Consider the following 26,742-nt stretch of genomic DNA (forward strand, 5'->3'; position numbering starts at 1 on the left):
TTTTTTCTTCTGAAAAATATTTTCACTTAATAGTGAAAATATCAAATCTCCCTAAAGATAAACTACTAATTCTAAAATTCAAAAACAAAATTTAATAACAATCAGAAGGGAAAAGATATGACACAACCCTCCAATCAAACAACATCAACATCATCAATTATTTTGTTATTAAAATGGAAAATAAATAAACGAACAGAGCAAGAGCAATAAATTGTAGTGTCGTGGGTTATTGTGTGTGTGGGTGAGAAAGGATGGAGATGACAGAGAAATAAATTGAATAAGTGAGGAAGGTAAATTAAGGTTAGGTGAGTGTTTCTGATTTTTTCAATTGGGGCTACTAAAGGTTTGAGACTACTACAGGGATGACAAAAAGAAGGTTAGAGTGAGAGAGATGAAAGAGAAAAGGTTGAAAGAAATCAGAGACGCGAATAAGGATTTGAAAGTTTCTTGTTTTTTTAGTTTTAAGAATGAAAAATTATTCAAATACTCTTGACCTTAAAACTTAAAATACATGATATATGATGATATTTTTGTCTACTAAAATCTTGTATATCTTGCTAAAAATGTATTAACTGAAAAAAAGAGTTTATGTATCATATATATATATATATATATATATATATATATATATATATATATATATATATATATATATATATATATATATATATATATATATATATATATATAATGTGTTCGCAAATGTAATATTTTTGGCTTCATACATATCATTGAAATTAGTAGGGTTAGATGAATCGGATCATACACGTATACTCGTAAAAATGGTGAATTCGAATTTATTCAACTCAACAATGAGATTATTTCAGCAATTGAATAACTTCATCAGATAAATAAAATAAGGGGTAGAGTCTTATAAATTAAAGATAAACTGAATTAAACACCTAGGTATCTACAGATTTCTTGTTATCGCGTTCAGTTTTCAATCAATCCTTTTGTCATTCATAATTTCACTTTATAATTCGTTTTAATCATATAATAATATTTTGGCATTTGAAGTTAAAAAATAATTAAAATATAAATAAATTGGTTAAACAGGAGTTTCATGTCAAATTTTTACCTCCCATATTTTGTTAAATATGATGAAATGAAGATGGTACTCTTTATTTAGGTTTTGATACGACCATGAATAAATATGTAGCCTAATCAACTTTACGTTTTCAGTGCGACAAAAATCCTTTGCTTTTTCCTCATGATGAGCTTTTGTGTTAAATTAGAATGAGTTTCTTTTATTGAGTTTTAGATTTCATCTTAGTCCTAGACTTCATCAAGTTGGTTTGTGATTAAATGTATTACCTATTAACTAATTATATTCAATGTATTAATTGATGAGTAGTCATTAGAGTAGTATAATGTGCTAGAGAAATTGTTATTGTCTTAATTACGTAATTAAAAAGTTAGTTTAAAATAATTTGATACTAAAGAAATATTTTCTTTTAACAAAAACACGGAATACTGTCGCAAGCAGTACTATAATGTTTTAATAAAATTGTTAAGTTTCGTAACTACTGCACTATATATAAATAGAAATAAATTTTAGATAATTTATGTCGCTAATAAATCATTTTTCAACAAAACGTAGAATACATGCTCTAAACAAACCAATGAAATATTCCATAGTTAACTTAAATTTCACCCTAAATCTCTCTCTTCCAAATTATAAAAAACATAGAGTTTTCTTAGTACTTTTTTACGACTCGTACGTATTTTCAAAAATGTGATCAAACTAATTTTAGGTATTAAATATAGTTGAGATGTATACTTAAATTACTTTCAGGAATATAGTTTATATTAAAATGTGAAGAAAAGAACGATTTTAGTAACTTGGCCGAGAAAATTATCCATATTAGGAATGATCGCTGAGAAAAAAAAAAGATGATTTAATGTTCGTTTGTTCACGAGGCATCTGAAGAGAAATTTTATTGATATTGCTATGTTCAACGAAGGCGTTACTGCTTCAGGTAGGTGCCTCCTTCAATACCTTCTGAACATGCAGAAGCTGAAAGACGAAGCTTTCAAACATCACCTGACCTGACAAGCTAATTGTATCATTATTATGTTTTTCACTCTTCTTTCTTTCTTCGGGCAACCAAAGTTGCATATCTGTAAAAAGAAAGAAGTGTGGCATCTACATCACATAAGGGAATGTGTGCAAAAAATTAAATATTTAAATTACATCCATACTTATACGGACACGTTTTAATCAATTAGTTTAATATTTAAATTCATATATTTTTACTTTTAATTTAATTTAATTGGATTTGGAGATTTTTTTATAGTAAATAAAATTAAATGTTATTTTGAAGAACTTGTTTGGTGAAGATATTTTTTTTAATTCTGAATTAAAGATTTCTTATTCGATTTGTAAAATGTTTCTTAATATTCGGACGAAGGACATTGTTGAGTCGGTCTTGAATGGGGTATTATTGATTCTACTTCATCTAAATCATTTTCAATTCAACATTGACTAAAATATCATCAACACAGCCTACATTTAGAAATTATCAATTAGGCCTCAATCGAGACTTGATTTGTTTGGTGTCCACTTAAACATCATTAGCACAATTTTAATTAAGATATTATTAGCCTATTTACAAATTATAAATTTATTTTAAATCTAAATATGACTTATTTAAATGTTTAAAAGTCTGACATAACCTCATAGTCTTATTTTGTTGTTTTATTTATGAACATACCTACAAACAAATCAATAAAGTTAACTAGGTTATTAAACCTAAAAAGTATAAAGGATATGGTTATTCATATATATGTATGTATATATTATTAACCTAAAAAAGATTAATATTAAATAAAAATTCAACAAAAATAATCATTATATCATATTAAAAATAGAGTCAAATAAAAATACTTATATTATCTCATGTCAAAATGAAAAGAAATTTTTATGAGAAAAAATAATTAAACTGGACATAAAAGGAAAAGAATAAAAGTTTCAATTACAAACATTAAATACTTTTATTCTCAATTTGAACCATTGTTAGTCACTATATTATATTTAAAGTTACCAATTTAATCTTGAAAAATATCTTAATTATTTAGTAAAAAATATAAAAATTAAATTAATTCAAATAACTCAAATTCATAAAAAATGATAGATTCGATTTTAATATCAATTTTATTCAAAATAAATAGATATGAATCTATATTAAATTGAAAAAAAAAATTCAAATCCATTTAATTTTTGGATTTCAAATTCAACTGGAATTTAGATTTGACAAATATTAAGTTTTTAAAAATTCAATGCATGCTAGCCTCAGAAGTAAATGTGAACAGAATTCATTTCAAAAGCAAAGAAATTAGATGGATAAAGAAAATGAATCACATACCTTCGTTTGAAGTTTTACATCTAAGAAGAGTTTCAGCTTCACAATTGCTCCTGGTGAAAATTTCAGTCCCCTCAGTATATATCTCATAAGAAGTATTATGACAGTGTTGACCCTGCCACCAGGGCAAGAGAAAAGATATAGATGTAGAATTAAGAATAGACATACTTTCTTTTATCTACTTGACTTTCTTCTTTGTCAGGTCTCTTCAGTAATGATGATATCTCCTCCACATGACCCGAAGAGTCAGCTGTTACACGACACTCAGTTGCTGATGCTTTTGGATTTGTGTCCTCTGTTCCTTCACATTCTTGCTCATGATTCTTGAAAGATGGGGCATCATCTGCTAGTTTCTTTTCAGAGGACAATTCATCATCTCCCATGAAAACATTTTCTTGATCAAAATTCTTGCGTCTGTCTTTTTGCAGTTTCACTTGTTTCTCGCTTTTGCAAACACTTCCCTGCCCTGACATATCAGTAGATGAAGTCGCACAATGAAAACCTCCAGCATCCTCAGACTTTCCTTTGAAATGAAAATCTGGAGATAAACTTGGGCTCGTTGGCCAGGAATCAACATTAGGGAATGCAGCTGAGCAGTCACATGCCAACTTTTGAGAGGTAAAACTGCAAGGAGCTGAATCTGCACGAGGTGCAGTTTTATTAAATCCACCAAAGCAAGGACTCGCCTTGTCACTTAATTCGAGGGTATTAAAGACGTTAAAAGGATCTTCAATTCTATTCTTGGATCCGAAGACTGTAAAATCTGTCTCTAAATCTAGACAGAATGGGGCGGCAACAGAACTTTTATCAAATGAAGGCTTTCTTTCCTCAAAGTGCCAACTGTTACGTGGCCCCAGCTCTTCCTGGAGAATAGAGTTTGAAAAATGAGATGGTACTGGCTTTGATGAGTTTGGCATACTTCTGTACTTTTCGTCCTTGGTACTGTACCTATTTCTAGAGCTACAAAAAGCATTTCTATGCTTTCTAGGGCTTGAAAAAGCATTTCTATGCTTTCTTCTGTTCTCTCCTGTCAATATTATTGCTGGTGAATGCGCGGTGGAGTCACCCCTCACTGACACAAAATGAAGACATTCCAATTAAGAATAGCACCTATGCCTTATGAATCAAATAGATCTGCTAATCATATGCATAACCCCAACGAGTTTGCTTTTGGGAGTCAAAAGAGACGGAGAGAGAGAGACTTATATTACCCGCAGCGCATGAGCTTGACTCTTCGCTGACACAAGGTCCACATACAGTCAGACAAGGTGACAATATAAAGGAACAGAAAAGAAAAAAAAAATGATCATGAAACACAAGAGTATTTTGGTTTTACCTCAGCAAGCTCGAATTATCCCTTACATCTTCTGGAATGAAATTTTGAGCATCGAAGTTCCCATCTAATCTGTAACATTAACGACAGCAGAAAAACATAAGAAAATGCTCATCTCATTGCAGAGCTTCAAAGAATAATGTTCATACCTTGACCTGCTAGCAACATAAAAGTCAAAATCTTCCTCTAATTCGTCTTTAGAAAATGAAGACCGTGGTTCTGAAGATAAAGAAAAAGCATAAAAGAGTAAAAACACCATATTGGAGTGATTTATAAATCGTTACTTGCGTCAAATATGTTTTGGACTCAAACCAATCAAACATAAACATACATGCCAGATGCTCATTACATGACATCAGATCTATGAATAAGTGGATCTCATTGACTATCCATCTAGCAAACGAAATTTTGAAGATGAGCAGTTAAAACAGGTAAGCGCGGAATTTAAATAAGAAAATGAGTAATAAATTGATACACTTAATGATTCGAAATATTTCATCATTTTCCATTCTTTTTATAATATGTATCTTCGATCATACTTAGATTTCTCTCTTTCGCTAGGTGTCAAATAGTTTGTGCCCAACATTAACATTCAAGTACAACACAACCACAAGAACGGTCATAAGGTCTTTGTGTTTGAAAAAACATTTACATATCACCTAAATAGTTAGTCCTGTAGTAGATGTAGTTTCTCTCCAGAGAAGATGCTTAACATTTACAACATGCTGGTAGGAAAGGGTTGAGAAACTGTTGCTTAACGAATTAACGTTAATTGTGATCACACATGCATAATTGTAACTCAAATTGATTTTAACCGACAATTGTATCTATTGTCGTTCTAGAGTAGGACATAAGGTTCCCAATATGTTCATGAAGTGTAAAATGACCAGGTAATTTCTAAATTTTCGGTGCATGGCATAACAGAAGAACAGAAACTTACGGTCACGGTAGCGAATTAATTAAAATAGGTAAAGCCGCATAAATTAAATTATCTTGTCAGTGTCATTAGTGTTCCATTCTAAGAATAACCTTTAAAACATTGAAGTAAGGTTATATTTGGTAGTTTAAGGAAGCAAATTGTACCGCCCATATCCATCTGTTTCATCGCTACAGCTGAAGACCTGCATAGTCATACATACAACCATCTTTAAGTCAAAAATATCATTAGGGGAAACAAGTGAAGGTGCGCTCTACCCTCTCTAGTATAGAAAATACCATTTCTTCGGCAGTAGGTCTTCAAAAGCATAGTTCTCCAATTTGTAGGTTCCACTTTTCGATAATTCAGGAGATTTAGAACCCATTTGAAAAGTCTTCTTACACGAGGTATCATATCCCATCTCGTTGTCAAAGGTCTCATCAAGGAAAACTGAACATGCTATATTCCATAAAAGGCGGAGAAACATTTTTTCAATAACCGAAAAGAGATAGTCATGTCATTTACTGCAAAGCCTAAATATGTGACCAATGATCAGCTCTAATCTTTACTACATTAAGTATGGGAAAATCTAGACAATTGTGGTTGGTCCAGATAGATACGTTTAATTGAATCATTGACTTGCGATTCACGGAATCCATTAAGCAAATGATGATATGGTCAATAGCTCCAGTGCTTAAATATAAATTATCTGATTCAAATAATGTGGTCATTTCTGAAGTTTAAAAGTTACATGCATTTCACGTTTTTTTTTTCATTCCTTTTCTTAGTTTACAGTTCTTCAGTTTTATGTTTTTTTTCATCTGTTACTGCTACATGTCATAGATCTTGATGAATAACAAATAGTTACCATGTATATAAGAAATCGGTTGAAGTTATTTCATATGCATGTTAGCAAAGTGTTAGAGAACACAAGTATTGAAAGAAAAGTAATTAGATATAACAAATAAGAAAGAAAAAAATAGTTATAGATTACCATTCCACAAGTCTCCATCACTATTTTCAGTCTTGTAGAAGAATTTTTCCCTATCGGCAGAGCCATTTCTGTTATCAATGTCATAAAAACGATTGCCGTTTCCAACATTTCCTGAGCTTCGCCTTAATTTGTTAAATGGGAAGTCCGAAGAACTGATGGGCGAGACCTTGATATCTTGCACCATTGTATCCTATAAGTAGTGTCACAATGTATAATAGCATAATTACCCAACATAGCTCATTTTGAATTTAATTAGGCGGAATATAATGAAAATTATTGGAAGTCTATCAATCAGGGGAACAGTATTATAGGTTCAAGTCCAGCTGTGATCAAATCAAAAAACTAAAACAGGAAAAATAGAATAAAAGATTAACATTAACAGCAGTAAAAAGTTAACACCCTCAAAAAATTTAAGGGATACTATGTAAAATAAGTGGCATGGGCCATGGTAAGGTTGCTGTCTTGTATCCAAGGGCTATAGGCAGCTTTTATTGAGGTGATTAAGAGATAGAAAAAAATGAGAATATAATTTGAAAAAGGGTGAAGCGGTAGAGAGTGTGTAATTTTCCCTAATATCTTTAACCATATGATCGTTCCCAGTAATCATTAAGTCATCTCTGCTTAACCGATAGATCCGTCGCCTTACTCATGACTGTTTCTAATTAAAATGCAACAACTAAGTGATGATTCATTAAGCCAACTCTTATTGGGTCATGGTTATTACCGAACTCTCCGAAGTTTCTCTTCAAGAACCCAATATATACACACACACTAATCTGACTTTTCCAAAGCAGCAATCTCAGTATTGTGCATAAATATCATATTACCACTGAAGATTGTGGACTAATTTATGGCTCGACTAATCAGCGTTCAATAACTTTACGAACACAATGTTATACAATTTTCTCAATGTACCCTGCCAATTAATGGTCATCAATGGCAGACTAAATTTTTATTCCATGGAATTGGAATAAAATAAAATAAGATATAATTATGAAAGTACTTTAATAAAACAAGAACTCGTTGATTTTTCATGATAAAACAAAAAGTAGAAGATGTATATCAGTTCAGGTATCATTAATGATTGACAAGGAACATATAGCTATAGAAGATGCAGATAGGATTATGCAAGTGTGTTGTGTGCGTAAAGATGATTTTTTGCTTCACCACTTCAAGTTCAATGTCATCCAGCTCATGGTTAACTTTCTTCAATTTTGATTTACTTCCATCCTTCTGCAATGGAGAATAACTATATGGGATTCTGCAAATAAAAAATTCCAAAACACGTACACAAAAAAATCAATCTTTGACAACCAGAGAAATTCTTGAATGCTACTATCGATTTTTTAAAAGAACAAGTGAGGTTATGTTGTTCATTTTAAAACAAAAAACTATCATTAAGCCTACCTTTCATGAAACTGAAGGGACAATAGCCCCGAACATTTACAAGTGGCATAAGATATGGAATTTAAAAGAAGAACACCAACTATAGCTAACACCTATTGTTTTATGAAAATAAGGCTTCTTTTTAGGCATTTTTAAACACTGAAAAATAGGATACAAGTAAAATCAAAAGGGCGGCTATCAGATAGCAAACACCATCCTTCTCTCAGACAGCAATGAGACCATTGCTTTTTGTTACAAACAGGCGACTGGTAGCAATAAAATTTACCTTTGTAGTATTTGTTACAGAAAAAACTTACTAAACAATAAAAAAGGGGCATCATTATTCGTAAACAATTTAACATGCCTTGATGGATATTAAATAGTAACAGGTCATGTATAAAATGAAAAATGTTAAACATATGCTTAACTAAAATTTTCATAGATGCGTGAGATGATATGGTGATAATGTGAACTGAAGAAATTTTCGACATTGTAATTAAATGAAGATATTTAGCCACAAAGTCATTCAATTGGCAAAGTTGCACCAATTTACAGAGAGAAGAAACAAAAAAAAATAGAATTATGCAAAAAGCATCAATTTAATCACCTAGCACGTTGCTCTGGAGAATGAACTGGCGTTTCTGTCCCAACTTTACCCAGGCCTAGAAGGATTCAATTAACATATATATATATGGGAAGAAAATGTCAGAGTAAAAAACAATTTCATAAAATTGCTATATGTAAAGTTTCACTTTATCTGAACATATTTTAAATCAACTAAAAGGATATATCCTTACGTGTTAGTGGACGAGTATATAACAATAGTCATAGTGATCCTACGAATAACGAAATATGAAACTGGAGGCGAACCAAGATGAATGAAAAACAATATATACCTTCAAGTGAAAAAGAAACATGATCTTCGCAGGTGGGACACTTTTCTGCAGTGGCATTAGGTTCATCATCACACACCAAATCAATAACAGAAAATTCCGAGTCTGAGAACAAGGACAAACCAATAGGTGAGAGGAGGAAGGCTGAATTTGAATGTAAAGATAAATGTTCAATAAATTCCATTGCGGCCTCGAAAGAAAAATATGCTAAGATATAATCTAAAATTTACTAAAGCAAGAAATACAACATAATTGAATATCTATAATATGCTACTTACATTGATCGGATACTGTCTTCCATTGATTGGGGGGTCCATTAAAGGCAGTATTGCGGTGATCAGAAGAACTCCTGTCAAGTTAAAAAAAAAAGTATCAATTTTTCGAAAGCTGTTGCAGGTTAGCCTAAGAATACCAAGCCAATACATTTAGAAAGAATCCCCTTATAATTTTTTTTTCTATATTCGTCCAACTCCCAAAAAGAGAAGGAAAACTAAAGATAAGTCAGAAAAGTATAGAAGGAAACCGTAAAACAACCACAGGAAAGCAAATGAATAAAAATTTCGGTTCAGTTTCAAAATCTGTCATTTGGTTTGCCTTTAAATTTATTTTGACTAGTTTCATCTAGTGTTCTGAAAATTTTGAAGCCAGACTGAACCAACTCGATAAATAAAACGATTAGAAGCTTTTGATCCACGCCAACCCAATTCCTGCATACCCATAAAAGGAAAGAAAAAGACAATGAACTCAGAAAAAAACAGCGAATGTAATATTTTCACATTTCCTTCTAGCTTCGTTGCAGACACCTTTTTTATGTTTGCTAGCCATGGATGTATTACTATGTGGAGCAATAAGTTAAGACGAAACAATACCTACAAGTAGGTAGTGCAATCCTTCTCCAACCTCATAAGAACCCCTTGGTTTTCAATTTCTCTAAGACTAACCAATATAATAATATACTAGAAGGCAATAACAATGTAAAAGTATCACTCACTTCCGTGATGTTTCAGTCTGGCGGCACAAAGGTTCCCCTGCATATACATTCATTATATATTTCACATCTTAGTTCCAAATTGCATTTAAATTGAACCAAACAGACTTGATAGTTTTTGCGTTGGCTAATGTACTAGATCACGTACTTGCCTCTTCGAATCTGAAAGAATTTACTGTAGTATCCATATTGGTAAACATTGTTGGCTGATCTGTTGAGACATTGACTGGCAGGGTAGAAATATCGATGTCTCCATCGTCCCTCTCTTTCGTTGTTGTACAGTTAATATGGGGGGAAATTGGTAATTTTATTAAACAAGACATAAGCAAGAAAAGAAGCACAGAGTCATCAGGACAAAGCAAACAAAAAAGAAGCTGCATTAGCTGGCTGTCCTTTTCCCTGCCAACGTGGTTGTAATTCGGGAAGTTTTTCAGAACATGAAATATTTTAGCCTAATGACTACTTCACCAAAAGGCAGGAATTAGCAGCAACAAATCTGTTATGCAGAAAGAATATTCGATGCTTACCCTCTGGACAAAATGGACTACACTGCTGAGCTTTTGTTGACAAGTTAAGCAAATTGAGAATGTCCAGAGACCGATGTTCCTTGAGGCTTTGTCCACTTATTCCTGGACTATCATAACAGTTATCTGATCCCATTATATGCAAATTTTGTTGCTTACGCTTTCTTTGTTCAAAGTATTGCTTCTGTCTGGTGGAAATAAGGAGTTCATTACAATTCTACAGTCTAACCTTCCAATTTTAGCAGAACCACTCTTCCCAGCCTCAACCAACCAAACTCCATATAGGTTTGTAACTAACATAACATCAAACTTTTACCTCTTTTGTGTAGACTTCCTTGACTGAAAATCTCCCATCCCGGCGCCAATGATCATCATGCATCAATTAGATATAATGTTTGGACATCAGAAGAAAAATTAACATCATTCAATTTATTTTTTAAACAATTTGCAATTTTGAATGGCTCGTCACGCCAACTACGTCAGCTAGCATAACATGAAAATCAAATTTTTAATTTGCGCCGGAGGCAATGACTAGTATTTTTTTACTTTCATTTTTCATTCAGAAAACCTTGTGATTTCCAAAACATCTACAAATGCAAAAATTCAGTGGTCCTATAGGATACTGTTAATCCTTCAAACAATAAACAGATTTTGTTTCTTCCTAATTACACATAATATTTCGATTCGATTGAAATTATATTGCAATATGCAACTAGCTCATTTAAACTACAGCAAAACTCCAACTCACAGTAGCGACTTTCCGCCTGGATCCTCCCATCCATTGCAACATCGTGCAGGATGCGATCTACAACCTCACACGAAACAAAGCCGAACCACAACGTTCAAACAATCGCGTTCGGAATTTCGATTGAAAAAGTATAGTTCAAAAAAATCAGCATTATCATGAAATGAAATTCTAAAAGCAAACGCGGTCTCATTTATAGAGTTTTCAATTACAGAGAAGAAGAATGATACCTATAATGGCGAATCGAGATCTGAATTTCTGTTTCGGAACGTAATGAAGAGAAAATGATCGTTGAAAGGTGGAGCTGAGGATCTCTTTGTTTCCGCGAAAACCGAAATTTTGAACTCGAATGCCACCGCGGGAAAAAACTGAACCCGATGCTATATAAAGAAGTTTTTTTAGTACCTAGTTTATCTAGTAAAGTTTTAGGAAAAATTTTACTTGTTTTATCGTAAGTTTTTCTGCATTATATTCAGAATTTCGGTGTGAACTTTGTAATGTATGTTATTGTGAATTGTGATGTGATAAGTAGAACTATGGAATTACGTACGTCAGAGCCAATAGCCAATAAATTTTGATAGCATATTGGCTAACAAAATTGGCTAGTTTGCTTTAGTCAAAGATTATATAAAATATAAAATTGAAAAAAAAAACACCAAAAGAAATAAATATTGAAATGTAATTTGGCTTAACAGACCAAATGATGTCGTCCTGAAGTTAACTAATAGATGACCTTAATCAAAAGACCAATACAAAATGTCTTAATTAAGATCAAAATCAAATATGTTTTGATTGAATTTGAATCAAATTTGTTTGTCTAATTTGAATTGTGTCTCAAGCTTGGTTGGATAAGTTAAAAATAATATCATATAAAAATGAAGTCCAACAGTAAATACTTTTCTACTTAAGGTCCCAAAAAAACATCTTGGTCGAGGCTAGCTTAAAAAAATATTGTGATTAAGATTCATCAAAAAAATGTTCTGACCAAAGTTGGTGAAAATACATCTTAACTAATGACAAAATCAAGTTGAAAATGTCTTTAGTAAGTTTGACTCAATGATATTTTAAATAAATGGATAACTAACTTTATGAAGGGGAGTATAGATCTAAAAATATTTTGGAAACTTTTCACAATGTAACTAATGTCTAATACATGTTGATTGAAGGTCGTATAATAATTTTGAAATGCTTCACAAATATTTTTATAAATGTTTGGCAAAATCAGCAAAGAGTCATATGTACACAATAACATTCATAACAATACAACAAAAGTTTGTTTGATGTTTGCAAGAAAAACTCTCAAAGAGATTATATATGAATTAAATTCTCATTGGACTAGTGAAGAATATATAAATAAAACTCCTACTCTAAATCATCTAGCACATAAACTTTTACAATAAACACTTATAAACTTTGATAATACATTGCAAATAAGTCTCAATCTTGTATATTTCATCATCTTATTATTATGCATGGACTCACTAATAACAGAGGGGTTGTATTGTATGTGTAAATTAATTTGTAATTTTCCTACATTCTTAATCCATTTAAAAAAATCACTCTAAAATCTTAAGATTTATAATTCTCACAATGTAATCATAATTAATAAGATATTAACTTTGATTCATAAGAAATCTTTTAAGAATATGTACTTCAATCTTGACACAGTATCGTCAAACACTTCTTTAAATTTCGTCTATAGGCTTCAAAATCTCGTGCCTATGGCTTCTTTAGGCATGTTTTCGTTTTTTAAACACTCATTTAACCCTTCTTTTAAGATTTTCTCTAAACTCTTTAATGATCTAATTTATCTTTAAACCCCATCTACGTTTAATCATCATTTAATCTTATAAAAGTACGGTAATATTTATTATTATCAAAATCAAAAGTGTTTTTACAAGATTGTATTTAGACTTGTGCTTAGTTTTATGAATTATTGCTTATATTTTAACCATGTCTTTTACTAAAGCTAACCTTAAATATCATATAACCATGACAGATTTTTCAAGATTAAACTTAAGATATAGTAATAAAGATAAATTTCATAAAGGTTGAAAAGAAGCCCTTATCAAGACCAACCACAAGATGTTTTGACTAAAGATAGTAAAAAAAATGTTTCATCATAACTAAGATAACATGTTTTAAGATGAAGTCAAAAGTGTCTCAATCAAAGCAAATATTTCATCCGTGAAAATGACTTTATCTCAGACTAGTTAAAATTTATTTTTATGCAATTGAAATATGTTTTAAATGGTTGAAAACAAATTAAAATAATTATGACGCGTGGACTAATCTAACTCTAAATGTGTAAGTTAGAAATTTTTATACTCTTATACTAGATGGGTTTAAAACATATAAAACCATTTCAATAATTTCAATGAGAGAAAACGAGATTATATTGAAACTTGTGGTCAAAGTAATAAGTCTAATCACATCTTTAGTCTTAAATTATTAAAAATAAAAGATTTTGATTCTTTGTTGATTATCATAATTTCACTTTATATTTTTGTTTATAAAAAAGAGGTTACATAGTATATTGCTCCACATTAATATTATTTGATTTCATTCCTTCTTTTTTTTGAACTTGATTAATAATTAGACATGGATATTTTAATTAGTGGCGTAAAAAACACAAGAATAATAATCACTTTTATAAATTGCAACTTTTTATAAAAGTTAGAATTAAAAAGTGCTCGTTTATAAAAATAAAAATATATTTAAGTTGTGTTTTATTTTTTAAATTGTGACAATTTTGTATGGCTAATTTTATATACATAGATTTACATGTTAAATTTTTATTATAACTTTTTTTTTGTCAAAAAGTAGCAGTGGAAAAAGCTAATAAAAGGATGTAGACCAACAAACAAAAGAAGAAAACTTCAGTACTTCTCTAAAAGATAGATGTACACTTGATCCAACCCACGCCCAGATATTCCCGGCACAACAAACAAAACCCACCCTTTAGAAGCATTTAGAATTAAGGATTTTAATCACGTTAAATAATCTAATCACTCCACAAAAGAAAGATTAACACAACATTTAAAATAATAAATAAATAATTTATGATTAAATTATAGTTTATAATTTGATGCATAGTTAATTTTCTTTTATTTATTGATTTAATTGTTTGTTATGAGAAGATGACTTGTGAGTGGTGGCCAGATTTGACTACGCGGCGTGTGTCAATGCATGCCAACTCTACCACGTACCCAACTTCGCTTCTCTTTCGTATCTTCCATTCATCCCCATATGTCACCCAACGCGCGTTCTCTATAAACCTATATATACTAACCCAACACAAATTCCCAAATCACACCACACAAACACGCTTCCATTATCATCTTTCAAGGGAAACAGATCAAAATGAAAGACACAATTCAAACTCCAATCACACTCACCGGCTTGCTCCGCCACGTGGCTGCCAAATTCCCCTCCCGTCGAGCCATCTCTGTCGCCGGCAAATACGACATCACCCACTCCCGCCTCCACCACCTCACAGAATCCACCGCCGCTCGATTGGTCGCTGCCGGCATCAAACCGGGCGACGTCGTCGCCCTCGTCTTCCCTAACACCGTCGAGGTTCTTTTCCCCATAATAATCCCTAACTACTAAATTCCCATAACATCCTTTTTTAAGACCACGTAGAAATGTCTTAACATTTTGTTTTCTGTTTTGGTTTCAGTTTGTTGTCATGTTTTTAGCCGTCATTCGAGCGCGAGCCACAGCCGCGCCGTTAAACCCAGCTTACACGGCCGATGAGTTTGAGTTTTACTTATCCGACTCAGATTCAAAGCTTCTGGTCACATCACTGGAAGGAAACACGCCGGCTCAAGCTGCAGCTTCGAAACTCAATATCGCTCACGCCGCAGCTTCTTTGACCCAAAGCGAAAACGAAGAAGCCGAGCTTAGTCTCTCGTTGAGCCACTCTTTTGACTCGGTTGAGTCACTCGTTAACGATCCTGCTGACGTGGCGCTTTTCCTTCACACCTCCGGAACCACGAGCCGTCCCAAGGGGGTGCCGCTGACCCAGCACAACTTGCTCTCTTCCGTGAGGAACATTGACTCGGTGTATCGACTCACTGAGTCTGACTCGACGGTGATTGTGCTTCCGCTGTTCCATGTGCATGGGTTGATCGCCGGGCTGCTGAGTTCTCTCGGCGCCGGCGCGGCTGTGGCGTTGCCGGCGGCAGGGAGGTTCTCCGCTTCAGCATTCTGGAAGGACATGGTTAAGTACAACGCCACGTGGTACACTGCGGTTCCTACCATACACCAGATCATACTGGATCGCCACTTTAACAATCCCGAACCAGTTTACCCGAGGCTCCGGTTCATCCGGAGCTGCAGCGCGTCTCTTGCACCGGCTATCATGGGTAAACTGGAGGAGGCTTTCAGTGCCCCCGTCTTGGAGGCTTATGCAATGACGGAAGCCTCGCATCTCATGGCTTCGAACCCTTTACCCCAAGATGGGCCCCACAAGGCCGGGTCGGTTGGGAAGCCCGTAGGCCAAGAAATGGGTATACTGGATGAATCGGGTCGGGTCCAGGAGGCTGGAGTTAGTGGAGAGGTTTGCATTCGCGGACCCAATGTAACGAACGGATATAAAAACAACGTGGAAGCTAACACGGCGGCGTTTCAGTTCGGTTGGTTTCACACCGGTGATATTGGATACTTTGATTCTGATGGGTATTTGCACCTAGTGGGTCGGATCAAGGAACTCATCAACCGCGGAGGTATATCCACATTCTATCATATACTCTTTCTTTATTATATTATATTCATTACTTAAAAGCAAATTAATTTTGATTCACAAATTAAAGTATTATTTTGCTTGTGAATTTTTAACTTTTTAAAAGAACAATTTAAATACGTTTTTAGATGTTATTTTATTATTTGTTAATAAAAATTAAATTTTTATCTCACTAATTTAGCTAATAAAAACTTATATTACATATTCATGTATATTGTTGAGATAACATTTTCATTATATGTTCAAATCTAAATTTAATCCTTAGAATAATAAATGAAGCAATAATAATGCCCTTTTATTTTCTTTGAATGGGTACGAGGATTAAATAATTTCTAAGTGGTTTTCAAATTCTGTACACAAACTCTTTTTAAAGAAAAGTATTAGCTTGAATTAAGCTTAACCATTGATTTTGTGAACGTGTAATTTTATGAAATTACCTTTGAAAATGTTGGTGAAATCTTTGTTTTAAAAGGAAAATATTAGGTTGAATTCAGCATTGGTGACGTGAGTTTCATTCTTGCTGAATTTGTGGGCACGCGCAATTGGTGAAGAAACTTCTTAATACCTGAGCGTGTTCAAACTAATCATGGTTAATTATATTTAATAACATTAAACAACTTAATTAGCTGGCGTTGACATCATGTTAACTGACTCTAGATTTCAAAACTGACAAGATGTTGAAAGATGTTTTGATGTAGGCTTTTTATTTGGTATTGTTATGTTACCGAGAACTCATATTTAAAATGTTGATGAAGGTTTTTTGTCTTTTCAGGTGAAAAGATATCACCAATAGAAGTTGATGCTGTCCTTCTTTCACACCAGGACATTGCTCAAGCAGTTGCTTTCGGAGTGCCTGATCCAAAGTATGGGGAGGAGGTATGTCTTTTTCTGATTTACTTATGAGTTTTACCTCAAAATGCTCAAAAGCTGAGTGTGTCTGTGTGTTCTTAAAAGAAACAAATGACAGAGTTCAGAAATTTGAGGCTAACTATATTGTACTGATCACATCTTTTTACATCTTAACAGATATATTGTGCTGTGATCCCAAGAGAAGGATCAAACATGGATGAGGCAGAGTTGCTAAGATACGGCAAGAAGAATCTTGCATCCTTCAAAGTCCCCAAAAAGGTTTTCTTCACTGATGCTTTGCCCAAGACTGCCACAGGAAAGATTTTGCGCCGACTTGTGGCAGAACATTTCGTCTCTCAAATTTGAGCTACTTAATTCTTCAGCTTTTAGCCTGTGTTTCTTCAAAATGAAGAAATTACATCGAAAACATAAGGAAAATCATATACAAGAAACCAAATATTCTATTTGATGCCTACATACTTAGCCAGTACATAGTTGGAAACATGAGACCATAAATTCTAACAATAATTTGGTAATTGTCATTGAAGAAGAGGCTATTTCTTCGAATACTTCATACAATGGATAGATTGTAATTTTCAAAGTTTATTGTAATGGTACACAATGTAATACTTATAGATCTTAAATACTTAATCATTTTTTGTAAGCATTTCTTACTACATGAATCATGATATATGTGTGAGAAACTGAAGATTTATTTTAACAGTGTAAAATTATATCCTGTAGCTTATAATTGGTAGATACAAGAAGAATAATACTTCTTGGTCTTGTCGTTCAACTTTATGAGGATCGATTTTGATTTAGCAAAACTATATCGAGGCAAAATTGAGAGCTGTGGAGTAGTGTGTACATTGTTTTTGGAGAAAACAAACATGATATAGCCAGATAACTAGATAAAAACGCTGGAAAGCAAAACTAATATATATAAAAACTTGTATATAGCTAGCAATGTGCTGCTGTCTAGGAAAAAAGTCACTACACAGCACAAAAGATTGTGATTCTTCAAGTGCTAACATTGAATGACAATCAACAAAGATGGTCTTCATTGCCACAAAGCTGATGTAACAGTAAATGCTTTAGCTATATCAGGTCATCATCTTACGGCATTATAAAGGTGGGTAGACAGCTAGTTATATACTAGTCGCTAGCATTTATAAAGAAATTCGTCTCAATACATGCAACCATGTCCTACTAAACAGCTTAATCTAGTTGACAACTGAAAAGCTTGAAAGATACTCTTTAATACTATTATTTGCTGTCACATTTTTTTTTCTTAAGAATACATGACTTATTTATAGACCTTTATTCTTGTTCTTTTCAACTTCTATTACATCTCATAATCATTACAAAGTATCACACCTGATCTTTAATCTCCTAAGACAATTAATTATAATAAAACTTATTGAATGTAATTAACTACATTTAAGTTTATTTAGCAAAATCCCTTCATAAACTTAAATGTTTTTTTAATTCATCATATGGATTTTTCTATTTTTCATCCAGCTTTTCTCACATATAGTAATTTCTCTCACTCTGTCTTGGTTCCTTTCATGATTGATTGAATTCTTCACTTCTTTTATGACTGACTTTGTTTTCATTATGGCTAACTTGTTCTTTTCGTTATTGATAATTGATTTGTTTTTTTCTTTGACAAACTTCTTTTTAACCTTGGTAGACTTGTTGTTAACTAGGTTTTTTATTATCTTTGTGGCCAATTTGTCATTATCCGGATTCTTGGGTTCTTGTTAATAGGTCGAGCTCCTTTTGAGCAATTTTCACACTTTCTTCACAACCAAACATATAATCCATTTTAAGTCACAACTTCTTGTCTAGCACTTCCAATGCAGCTCTATGATCTTTCTCACCTTGGAATTGTTTTTGCAATTTTGAAAATTCTGTTCAAGTTTCAAGCACAAATTATTCAAAACTTGTTTTCTTCTATCTAAGCTTGTTTGTAACTCTGCATTGCCTCTAACTTCAATTTTTGTTGCAAATCGTCTTTTGCAAGTTTTGACCTTTGAATAACAAGCTTGTCTCCCCACATGCCTAAGATATTCGAGTTGTATATATGTACCATTGAGTTTTCTATAGGCTTTACTAAGTTAACCGAGCTATCCACATGCTCCACTGAGCTACCTAAGTTTCCCAACAAACTTTTCAAGTTGTTCACTTGCTCCACCAAGATACCTAGGCTATCCAAATTTGCTATCAAGCTATCTAGATTTCTCACCAATCTATCTGAGCTCTCCATGCACCTTAGTGGGCTATCAAAATGCACCACTAATCTATCTAGATGCCTTGTTGTCAAGCCGACACTACTTAATTGACTTGTCGAGTTATCGTATTCAGCCTTCTTGCTGAATTCTCCATGACACCTGGCTTACTTGTCGAGTTCTCCCTTTGCTTATACTCAACTCTCAAACTATGTCCCATCATTAATGACATCGCTTTCTCTTCAACATTTTCTATGAGAAGATTGATCGTCTCTTCCTTCTTGTTTTCATATTGACAATTTTTAGCAAAATGTCTGACCTTATTGTAATTGAAGCACTTATTAGTAACACTTCTTTACATAACGACCTTACTTGTCACGTTTGAAGCACTTAATATTTGAGTTACTCAACCAACCTTCTCTCCACGGACCTCTTCCACGACCTTCTCTCCAAAGACCTTGTTCTCTTCAAAGACCTTGTTCTCTTCTGGGTCAATTTCGATGGCTGGATTGTTAGCATGGTAGTAGTATTGAAAATAGGATCTACACCCAAAAAAAAACACACGAAGGCACCAAATGTATGCAAGATATATCCCTCCCCTTGTAATCATTACGGTCCTGGTCTTTGTTATCATTAAGCTGAAGTGACAGTAAACCTTTTTACCAATTAAAAAAATTGCACGTATTATTGGATGAATTCCTAAAATAAAAGAGCTAGTGAGAAGAGAGATATGAAATATGTTTTCATACACAGTGTACATCTATCTATATATTTGATAACATGGTTAACTTCAACTTTCTCCCACTCTTGTACTCAACACTTAGCGTGTCAAATTTGATTTCTTTTGTAATATAAGAAATGCATCTGAATTTATTCCTTCCACACTGAGTGCTTCCAATAAAGATATCGTGTATGCTCTTATTCTACAAAAGAAACGATTAAATATTACAAAATTATCAGATAATGATATCCCTGAAATAGAAGTCAAAAGATCACGTTGAACAACGACCAATAAGCATAACAAAGATAGATCTCAAATCCAAAATGAACAAAGACACCATCTTTGGTAAAACTTCCATGTTTCATTCTTGGCAAACAAGTAATGCACATGCATAAATACCCCAAACCCAGAAGCAACTAAACCATATGAACAATCTCAGTCTCAGATTAAAACTAATCCAACTAAACCACACACATTCTCAAGGCAAAAATGGCAGATTCCAATGTGGTTCTACTGGATTTCTGGCCAAGCTCTTACGGAATGAGAGTGAAAATCGCTTTGGCAGAGAAGGGTATCTCGTATGAGTGCAAGCAAGAAGATTTAGAAGCTAAAAGCTCTCTGCTTCTAGAGATGAACCCAGTTCACAAAATGATACCAGTTTTGATTCATAATGCAAAACCCATCTGTGAGTCACTCAATATTGTTCAGTACATTGACGAGGCATGGAAACACAAATCTTCTCTGCTTCCCTCTGACCCTTACAAGCGATCCCAAGCCAGGTTTTGGGGCGATTACATTGACAAAAATGTAAGTTATATATATACACTCAAAATTACTTTTCTTCATTCAAGTTTTTCTCACTCGTAAATATTGTCCTGGTCATACAAAGATACATGTAAAATCTGTTGGAAGTCTTACATGGTTAGAGATAAGATCAATCTAAAGTGAGTAGAAACCTCGTCTTATAAAGTTGGTTTTATGAGATTAAATTAGACTTAAAATGTACCGAATCTACGTCATATTTCACACCGACATGACCACAGTCTAATTCTTAACAGAATTTACCATCATATTTGACACCAACATGACCACAGTCTAATAGCAGATAGTTTGATTATAAGGAGGATAAAGGATTTTGTGATTGTGTTTGATGCAGGTATACAATGCTGTGAAGAGGGTATGGTCGGGGAAGGGTAAAGAGCAAGAAGAGTGGAAGAAAGAACTGATAGAATGTTTGAAGAGGCTGGAAGATGAACTTGGAGACAAGGCATATTTTGGTGGTGAAGAGTTTGGGTATGTGGATGTGGCTCTTGTTCCTTTCACTAGCTGGTTTTACACGGTTGAGACGTTTGGGAAACTAAGCATTGAAGATGAGTGTCCAACACTTGTGGCTTGGGCCAAAAGGTGCATGCAGAAAGAGACTGTGGCCTCATCACTCCCTCACCCTGAACAGATCTATGCTTTTGCCCTGCAATATAAACACAGACATGGACTTCAGTAGATACATGTCTGTTACTACAATTACGTTGTAAGAAGTATATGTACTACGTGTGTGTCTGTGTTTTTTTCTTGGAAGTTAGAATCTCTTGTTTATAAATAAATTACATGTCTTCTACACCTAATAAGCATTCATATTGCTATCATTAAAGAAAATCAGTCATAATTATATGTCCATGTATATATTTATAGATTAAAACAGAAAAGAAAGTAAAAAATGTGCACCAAAATCTCAATAAAAAAGTGGCTCCAAGAGGGTAAGAAGGTTGATTCGACATGTTAAACTATTTTATTATAATAAATAAGTAAAATTTGTAAATATTAATGATTAATGATTTAAATTATAATATTATTACATATTTGTATCTTTTAAAAATATAATATAAAACGATTGATATTGTAAATTATTTTTGTTTTAATTAAAAAGCACTAACAGGACATTAATCCATTAATTTAACAAGCTAAGCCAATCAAACCAAAACAATTAAAGAATTAAAATTTGCAATTTGACCCGTTCCATTTTTGGAAACCGATCCTCAAATCACGACCTATTTTTGTGACCGTAAAAGTAACTACTAATTACATACAATTTGAAGACTAAACATCATTTGAATAGATCGTGTTTTTGCTTCCAGACTTCTTTACCTCGAAGTGGATAAGGGCATTTATTTCGGATATTGCAGATTTATAAATAAATTTTGAAATTTTGAAAAAAATTCATAATCAAATTTGCCTGAAAATTGATTTTGCAAATATTTTCAATTTGTTAAGCGTGATTTTTTTGACTCAGGCAAATATAAGTAATAAAAAAATTATTTCCTCAACAATTCAATTCATTCAATGAATATTGTAGATTACCAATAAATTCTGATAATTTAAAAAATCTAATAACTGGCATAACGAAAAACAAAAATATCTCAACAACTATTTACAATTAGCTGAGTGAAATTCTTTGGGCCAAGTCTCACAACTTTGTATTTGGGCCAGGCATCTCAAGTACGGAAGCCCGTGAAATACAGCGACGCAGAGAAATTCACCAAACTGACCTCCAATCCAACGGCGCAAGCGAACCCTAAACAGTTCTCTCCCGTTATAAATAGCGTCTCACCTCACCCTGTAAGCCTCGTCTATAGATAAAGCATTGTTGCAGCCGCAGGGTTAGCGTCGTATCGTCTACTATTCTCTTCTAGGGTTATCAATTAGGTTTGCGTATTAGTATGCATGTTTATTCATTCGATAAATTGTGAATGTTTTTGCGATCTGTGCGATAAGAACGTGAAACCGTGCACAATAAGCCGATGCTCTGGATTACAATAATGAAGGCAGCATGGTTGTGTGCACGGAAATGGATCTTTTAGGTCAATATGTCTGCTCTCCCTGATGAACGCAATGATGGGAGGGCCTGGTTGCGACCTACATCTTTTTCTATCTCAGTTCTAATATTTAATTGCTGTTTCCAATTTTAGTTTCTTATATCGCATGAATTTTTTTGAAAACAGGATTTTGACCCTTTCAGGGTAATCTGACCCATTTTTGTTTTGGTATATTCCACTTTTAATGTTTTGAATTTATACCAAATCTTTGAATATACATTTATTTTGGCCAAACGATGCCGACGAAATATAATAATTAAGAGTATGAAAATTATAAAAGGAAATTTAGTTGAGAAAATAAAACGATTATGAAAAAATGTGAAATACGAAAGTCACTTAATGTGAACCGAAGAAATATGTAGAAAGAAAATAATAAATAAACGAATAATTTTTTCAAAAAGAATAGGAAAGTTGAAAAAATGAAATCACACTCTTTGCTAAGGACTGACTGATTTCAAGATTTATAATGATTTAAAAACATCAAACTTGTTAACTTTGTTCCCTCCACTACGGATTATCAGAGTTAATCTAACTCAGTTTAAAATTGATTTGAACTGAATCAAAATCCAACTCACCTAATTAGCATGTAGACTTTAACCCAAATTTATTTCAGATCTTATAAGTATTTACTCTCGATTATATGTTGAGAGATTAATTAAATAATTTTAAACACGGTAAGTTTTTAAGAATGGTTACATTACTTGGATCAAACATGGAGAGTTAAGCAAAGTTTTTAAGAAGTCGATAAATTACCTTTAAGATACAATTCACCAAGGAGAATTATAACCTTTATTCCGAAATCCTCAAAACCATAATTCGATTTCAGAGATTAACGTGCGTGATGCTGTAAGCTTAAAATGATATTGGGTTTGCGACAATGGTTGAGTGTTTGAGTATGTGCAGACTAAACTGGCCCCCTTTCTCAGTGGTATCAAGCTTGTCTTGTCCTGGGGGAGGCAAGAGCTCAAAATTTTGGACCAAACGCCCCAAAGTAATGCCCATAATAGGCAATGCAAGGATAATTCCAGGGCAGCTCCTCCTCCCAACACCAAAGGGAAGGTATCTGAAGTCATTCCCATTCGCCTCTACTTTCGACTCTTCCTCCAAGAACCTCTCAGGCCTGAACTCCTCGGGCTTCTTCCACTGAGCAGGGTTGTTGGCAAGCCACCATGCATTCACCAAGATCTTGCTCTCTGCAGGGATGTCATAGCCTCCAAGTTTAGCATCATGGAGGTTCATGTGTGGGACGAGGAGTGGAATTGCCATTCTCAGCCGAAGAGTTTCCTTTATCACTGCCTGAAGGTAAGTGAGCTTATGAATGTCTTGCTCTGTCACTTGGTGTCCTGCTCCTACAACTCTCTCAATCTCCTCCCTCACCTTGTTTTGGATCTCTGGGTGGTTCACAAGCTCAGCAATGCCCCATTCAATTGACCACAGAGTTGTCTCAATTGCTGCTCCAAATTCAACATTATGTCCATCAGAAAACTTTTCTTCCAAAACTCTCACTAAAAATAATGCATCTGTTACCAATTATAACATTTATAACATCACCCTCTTACCAAGGTATCCGTTTACCAATACCTATAAGATGAAGTGGTCACCACAGTCTGTGGAAATAGGAGCAGGAAAATCATATCCCATAATTGATTACAGCATTTAAAAGTTACGTGAAAAGCCTTTCTTCTGTTTACTTAATCTAAATCCATAAAAGATGCTTCATATAATACAAATAACGCCTCAACATTCTTGCATAATAATTCCGTGAGTTGAATCTTGATTTGATATATTTTCATCATAAATTGTAAAAAAAATTATATATTAAATTATTATCTGTCCAGGCCTTCCTTTTCCCTTCTATTGGCATTTTGTATTTGTTCTGAACACAAACTAAAAGAGAGAAAGAAGGTAATTACCAGCAACGTTAATGTTCTCAACAATGTAAAGGACATTATCCTCACTAATCTCTCCTTTTCTCTGAGCGTCCAAAATGTGATCGATGGCGCATTTAAGTCCTCCATTGTCCCTTTTCTTGGTATTTTCAAGATTCCTGTCACTCTCCATTTCATCAAATCAAACAAAACAACACCAAAAAGTCAAACTGAAACCCTTTCTATACTAGTGCACAGATTCTATTATTGTTTTGATGTTATATAGCTTTTATCATTGTCTCCTTTTGCAAATTTGTTTTTTCTAATAGGATCCCTTACCATGTCAATTAAATAATCTTGGTCTTAGTCTAACTTTTGATCTAAAAGCTAACATTTTAAAAACATGTTGACATGCAAATTACCATATCAGAATACATATTGAGTTGGCAATACAATATAGTGTCAATAATTTTTTCAAATACTAAAATAACAACATCAAAGTTGTACAAAAAAATAGTGAAAACTAATTAGCATAACAAATTCAAACCGCTAAATTTACAAAAAATTACTATTATAACAAAATCAACATCAAAACACAATTAAAACTTTCCAATAAAATTACTTATTAAAGAACACAATCAAACTTTAACAAAACTTTAAATTGTATTAGTACACACTTGTAATCCAGTCAATTCTTATTGAGAAACACTTATCATGACTCAAGAACTTCGACATTCGCCAAAAAATTACCATCATGAACTATAAACTTGATCTCATTTTTTTTTTTGTAATTTATTGGAAAAAACAGTAAACTTAACAACCACAACAAGTCACATAAAATTCCTAGTAATGGAAAGTAGAAATTAAAAGAAACCACTTACTTTCGTTCCTCAATGAAATAATCCTTGAAGAGTTTGAACCTGGTGTCCTTAACCTCCTTGCAAATCTTCAAGTACCCACGCAAAAATGGCCGCAAAACAGGGATAAAATCACCGTAGTTGTACTCAAAGCTCTGCCCCAAACGACTCCTCTCACCGTTCAAAACTCGAAGCTTCTGAAACAACGGGTCCTCCTCGTTCTCGAACCTTCTATCGAACATGATCCTATACATGATGTTATATATCATGAGTTGCAGTCTCCGCCGCAGAACGATCCCTCCGGCCGCGGCGTCGGGGCTGCGGCGTATGTCCTCCACTACACGCGCCGCCTCGTCCTCCCACCCGACGCGGTACTGCTGCACGACCTTGTTGGTGAAGAACGGGACCGTCATTATGCGGCGCATCTTGCGCCAGTGATCGCCGTACTCGGTGAACACCATGTCCTGGCCTTTCCCGGTGAAGATGTCGAAGACGACGTTGCGCGTGCGCGAGCCGAACTCCACGCCCTGCGTGTGGAGAACCTCCTTCGCAAGCTCAGGCGAAGAGACCACCACCAAATTCCGCTGCCCCATGCGGAGGAGAAATATGTCGCCAAAGCAACGTGCAATGTCGGCAAGGTTAAGGTGATTCAGGTCATCGCCAACCTGAAGCCAGTTACCAAATATCGGTACAGAAAACGGTCCCGGTGGCAGCCTGAACCGCTTCCCGCGAAGCTTTGCAGCCGTCACTGCAATCACCGTCGCAAAGAAAAGCGCGGTAAGAACTTTTGGTAAGAAGAGAAGATCCATTCAAAATTCTTACTCCAAAACCAATCTTCTTCGATAAACTTTGATAGACGCTGTTTAAAATTAAAGATAACTTTAATCAAAACAAGTTATACATGAAATGATTTAGGATAATCTTGTCCAAAACATGAACACAATTGAAGAGTTTTCTTTGAGATGGATCAAGGAACAAGAAAGAAAGTTTGAGAGCGAAAAAACTGTGTAAGAAATGGTTATGGAATGAAGGGAGAGTGTGGGACTTTATGTAGAAATGGGAGTGTGACGGTGTCATTAGAGTTGTTGGAACTGTAATAAGTGTGTGAGAGAGCGAAGTGAAGTAGTTAACGGCGTCAAATTTGACTTTTAGTAAGAATGAAAAGAACGGTGCGTCTGTTCGCGCGCCGCGACGTGCTTTGGTGTTGGCGAGGGAAATACATTTTTTATAAGAAAATAAACAATTTTATTTATTCTTTGTTTAATTATTGATTTGGTTAATGTTTTCGTTCAAGAATGTTAAGGTAATTTTTTCAATTTTTTGAAGTCTTAATATAGTTTTGATATGTAAAAATTGATACAATTTGATTATGTGAAAAATTATTGTAGTCTGTTTTGTTTTTGTTAAATTTCTTGAAACAAATCAATAATTTTTTATTAAAATTAAAGTTGTTAGTAA

General features: G+C 33.6%; 4 protein-coding genes and 1 non-coding gene across 6 annotated transcripts; 3 read left to right on the forward strand and 2 right to left on the reverse strand.

Annotated features, from left to right (window-relative positions):
* Positions 1–1,850: 1,850 nt before the first annotated feature.
* LOC108341745 (uncharacterized) lies at positions 1,851–11,462 on the reverse strand. 2 transcript variants are annotated; one of them, XM_052878703.1, is made up of 18 exons: positions 11,372–11,462; positions 10,713–11,201; positions 10,400–10,584; positions 10,021–10,137; positions 9,876–9,912; positions 9,163–9,233; positions 8,888–8,989; positions 8,599–8,653; positions 7,773–7,866; positions 6,606–6,795; positions 5,911–6,070; positions 5,779–5,816; positions 4,845–4,914; positions 4,699–4,767; positions 4,574–4,599; positions 3,531–4,434; positions 3,366–3,415; positions 1,851–2,121 (listed from the first exon to the last, which is right to left on the reverse strand). In XM_052878703.1, exons 2-18 carry the CDS (start codon positions 10,769–10,771, stop codon positions 1,976–1,978), a joined length of 2,373 nt encoding a protein of 790 aa, XP_052734663.1. In that variant the 5' UTR covers positions 10,772–11,201; positions 11,372–11,462; the 3' UTR covers positions 1,851–1,975. The 2 variants fall into 2 exon arrangements, with proteins under 2 accessions (XP_052734663.1, XP_017434878.1); XM_017579389.2 differs by having other exon boundaries at positions 10,713–11,462.
* A 2,934-nt stretch (positions 11,463–14,396) lies between these two features.
* Positions 14,397–17,402, forward strand: LOC108341748 (oxalate--CoA ligase). Its single transcript, XM_017579395.2, has 4 exons — positions 14,397–14,720; positions 14,824–15,871; positions 16,661–16,764; positions 16,915–17,402. Exons 1-4 carry the CDS (start codon positions 14,505–14,507, stop codon positions 17,101–17,103), a joined length of 1,557 nt encoding a protein of 518 aa, XP_017434884.1. The 5' UTR covers positions 14,397–14,504; the 3' UTR covers positions 17,104–17,402.
* An 819-nt stretch (positions 17,403–18,221) lies between these two features.
* Positions 18,222–21,290, forward strand: LOC108341751 (probable glutathione S-transferase parA). The gene is made up of 2 exons (XM_017579398.2): positions 18,222–20,496; positions 20,846–21,290. The coding sequence occupies exons 1-2, from the start codon at positions 20,179–20,181 to the stop codon at positions 21,188–21,190; spliced, it is 663 nt and encodes a 220-aa protein (XP_017434887.1). The 5' UTR covers positions 18,222–20,178; the 3' UTR covers positions 21,191–21,290.
* Positions 21,291–22,500: 1,210 nt separating this feature from the next.
* On the forward strand, positions 22,501–22,607 carry LOC128197597 (small nucleolar RNA snoR100). Its single transcript, XR_008250227.1, has one exon. It is a non-coding gene; the product is annotated as a small nucleolar RNA snoR100 (small nucleolar RNA).
* Positions 22,608–23,355: 748 nt separating this feature from the next.
* Positions 23,356–26,311, reverse strand: LOC108341749 (trans-cinnamate 4-monooxygenase). Its single transcript, XM_017579396.2, has 3 exons — positions 25,309–26,311; positions 24,473–24,606; positions 23,356–24,010 (listed from the first exon to the last, which is right to left on the reverse strand). The coding sequence occupies exons 1-3, from the start codon at positions 26,091–26,093 to the stop codon at positions 23,412–23,414; spliced, it is 1,518 nt and encodes a 505-aa protein (XP_017434885.2). The 5' UTR covers positions 26,094–26,311; the 3' UTR covers positions 23,356–23,411.
* Between the last annotated feature and the right edge of the window lie 431 nt (positions 26,312–26,742).

Source organism: Vigna angularis, chromosome 6 (genome assembly GCF_016808095.1).
Source record: "Vigna angularis cultivar LongXiaoDou No.4 chromosome 6, ASM1680809v1, whole genome shotgun sequence".
NCBI classification, from domain to species: domain Eukaryota; kingdom Viridiplantae; phylum Streptophyta; class Magnoliopsida; order Fabales; family Fabaceae; genus Vigna; species Vigna angularis.

Excerpts from the sequence above, each read along its gene's own strand:
- LOC108341751 (XM_017579398.2), top strand. The coding sequence starts at position 20,179 with ATGGCAGATTCCAATGTGGTTCTACTGGATTTCTGGCCAAGCTCTTAC. Across the intron at positions 20,497-20,845 it reads GCGATTACATTGACAAAAAT|GTATACAATGCTGTGAAGAG; the intron begins GTAAGTTATATA and ends TGTTTGATGCAG.
- LOC108341748 (XM_017579395.2), top strand. The coding sequence starts at position 14,505 with ATGAAAGACACAATTCAAACTCCAATCACACTCACCGGCTTGCTCCGC. Across the intron at positions 15,872-16,660 it reads GGAACTCATCAACCGCGGAG|GTGAAAAGATATCACCAATA; the intron begins GTATATCCACAT and ends TTGTCTTTTCAG. Across the intron at positions 16,765-16,914 it reads ATCCAAAGTATGGGGAGGAG|ATATATTGTGCTGTGATCCC; the intron begins GTATGTCTTTTT and ends ACATCTTAACAG.
- LOC108341745 (XM_052878703.1), bottom strand. The coding sequence starts at position 10,771 with ATGATGATCATTGGCGCCGGGATGGGAGATTTTCAGTCAAGGAAGTCT. Across the intron at positions 4,435-4,573 it reads GTCAAGCTCATGCGCTGCGG|TGAGGGGTGACTCCACCGCG; the intron begins GTAATATAAGTC and ends ATTTTGTGTCAG. Across the intron at positions 2,122-3,365 it reads ATGTAAAACTTCAAACGAAG|ATATGCAACTTTGGTTGCCC; the intron begins GTATGTGATTCA and ends TTCTTTTTACAG.
- LOC108341749 (XM_017579396.2), bottom strand. The coding sequence starts at position 26,093 with ATGGATCTTCTCTTCTTACCAAAAGTTCTTACCGCGCTTTTCTTTGCG. Across the intron at positions 24,607-25,308 it reads TATTTCATTGAGGAACGAAA|GAATCTTGAAAATACCAAGA; the intron begins GTAAGTGGTTTC and ends GGAGAGTGACAG. Across the intron at positions 24,011-24,472 it reads TGAGAACATTAACGTTGCTG|CAATTGAGACAACTCTGTGG; the intron begins GTAATTACCTTC and ends AATTTGGAGCAG.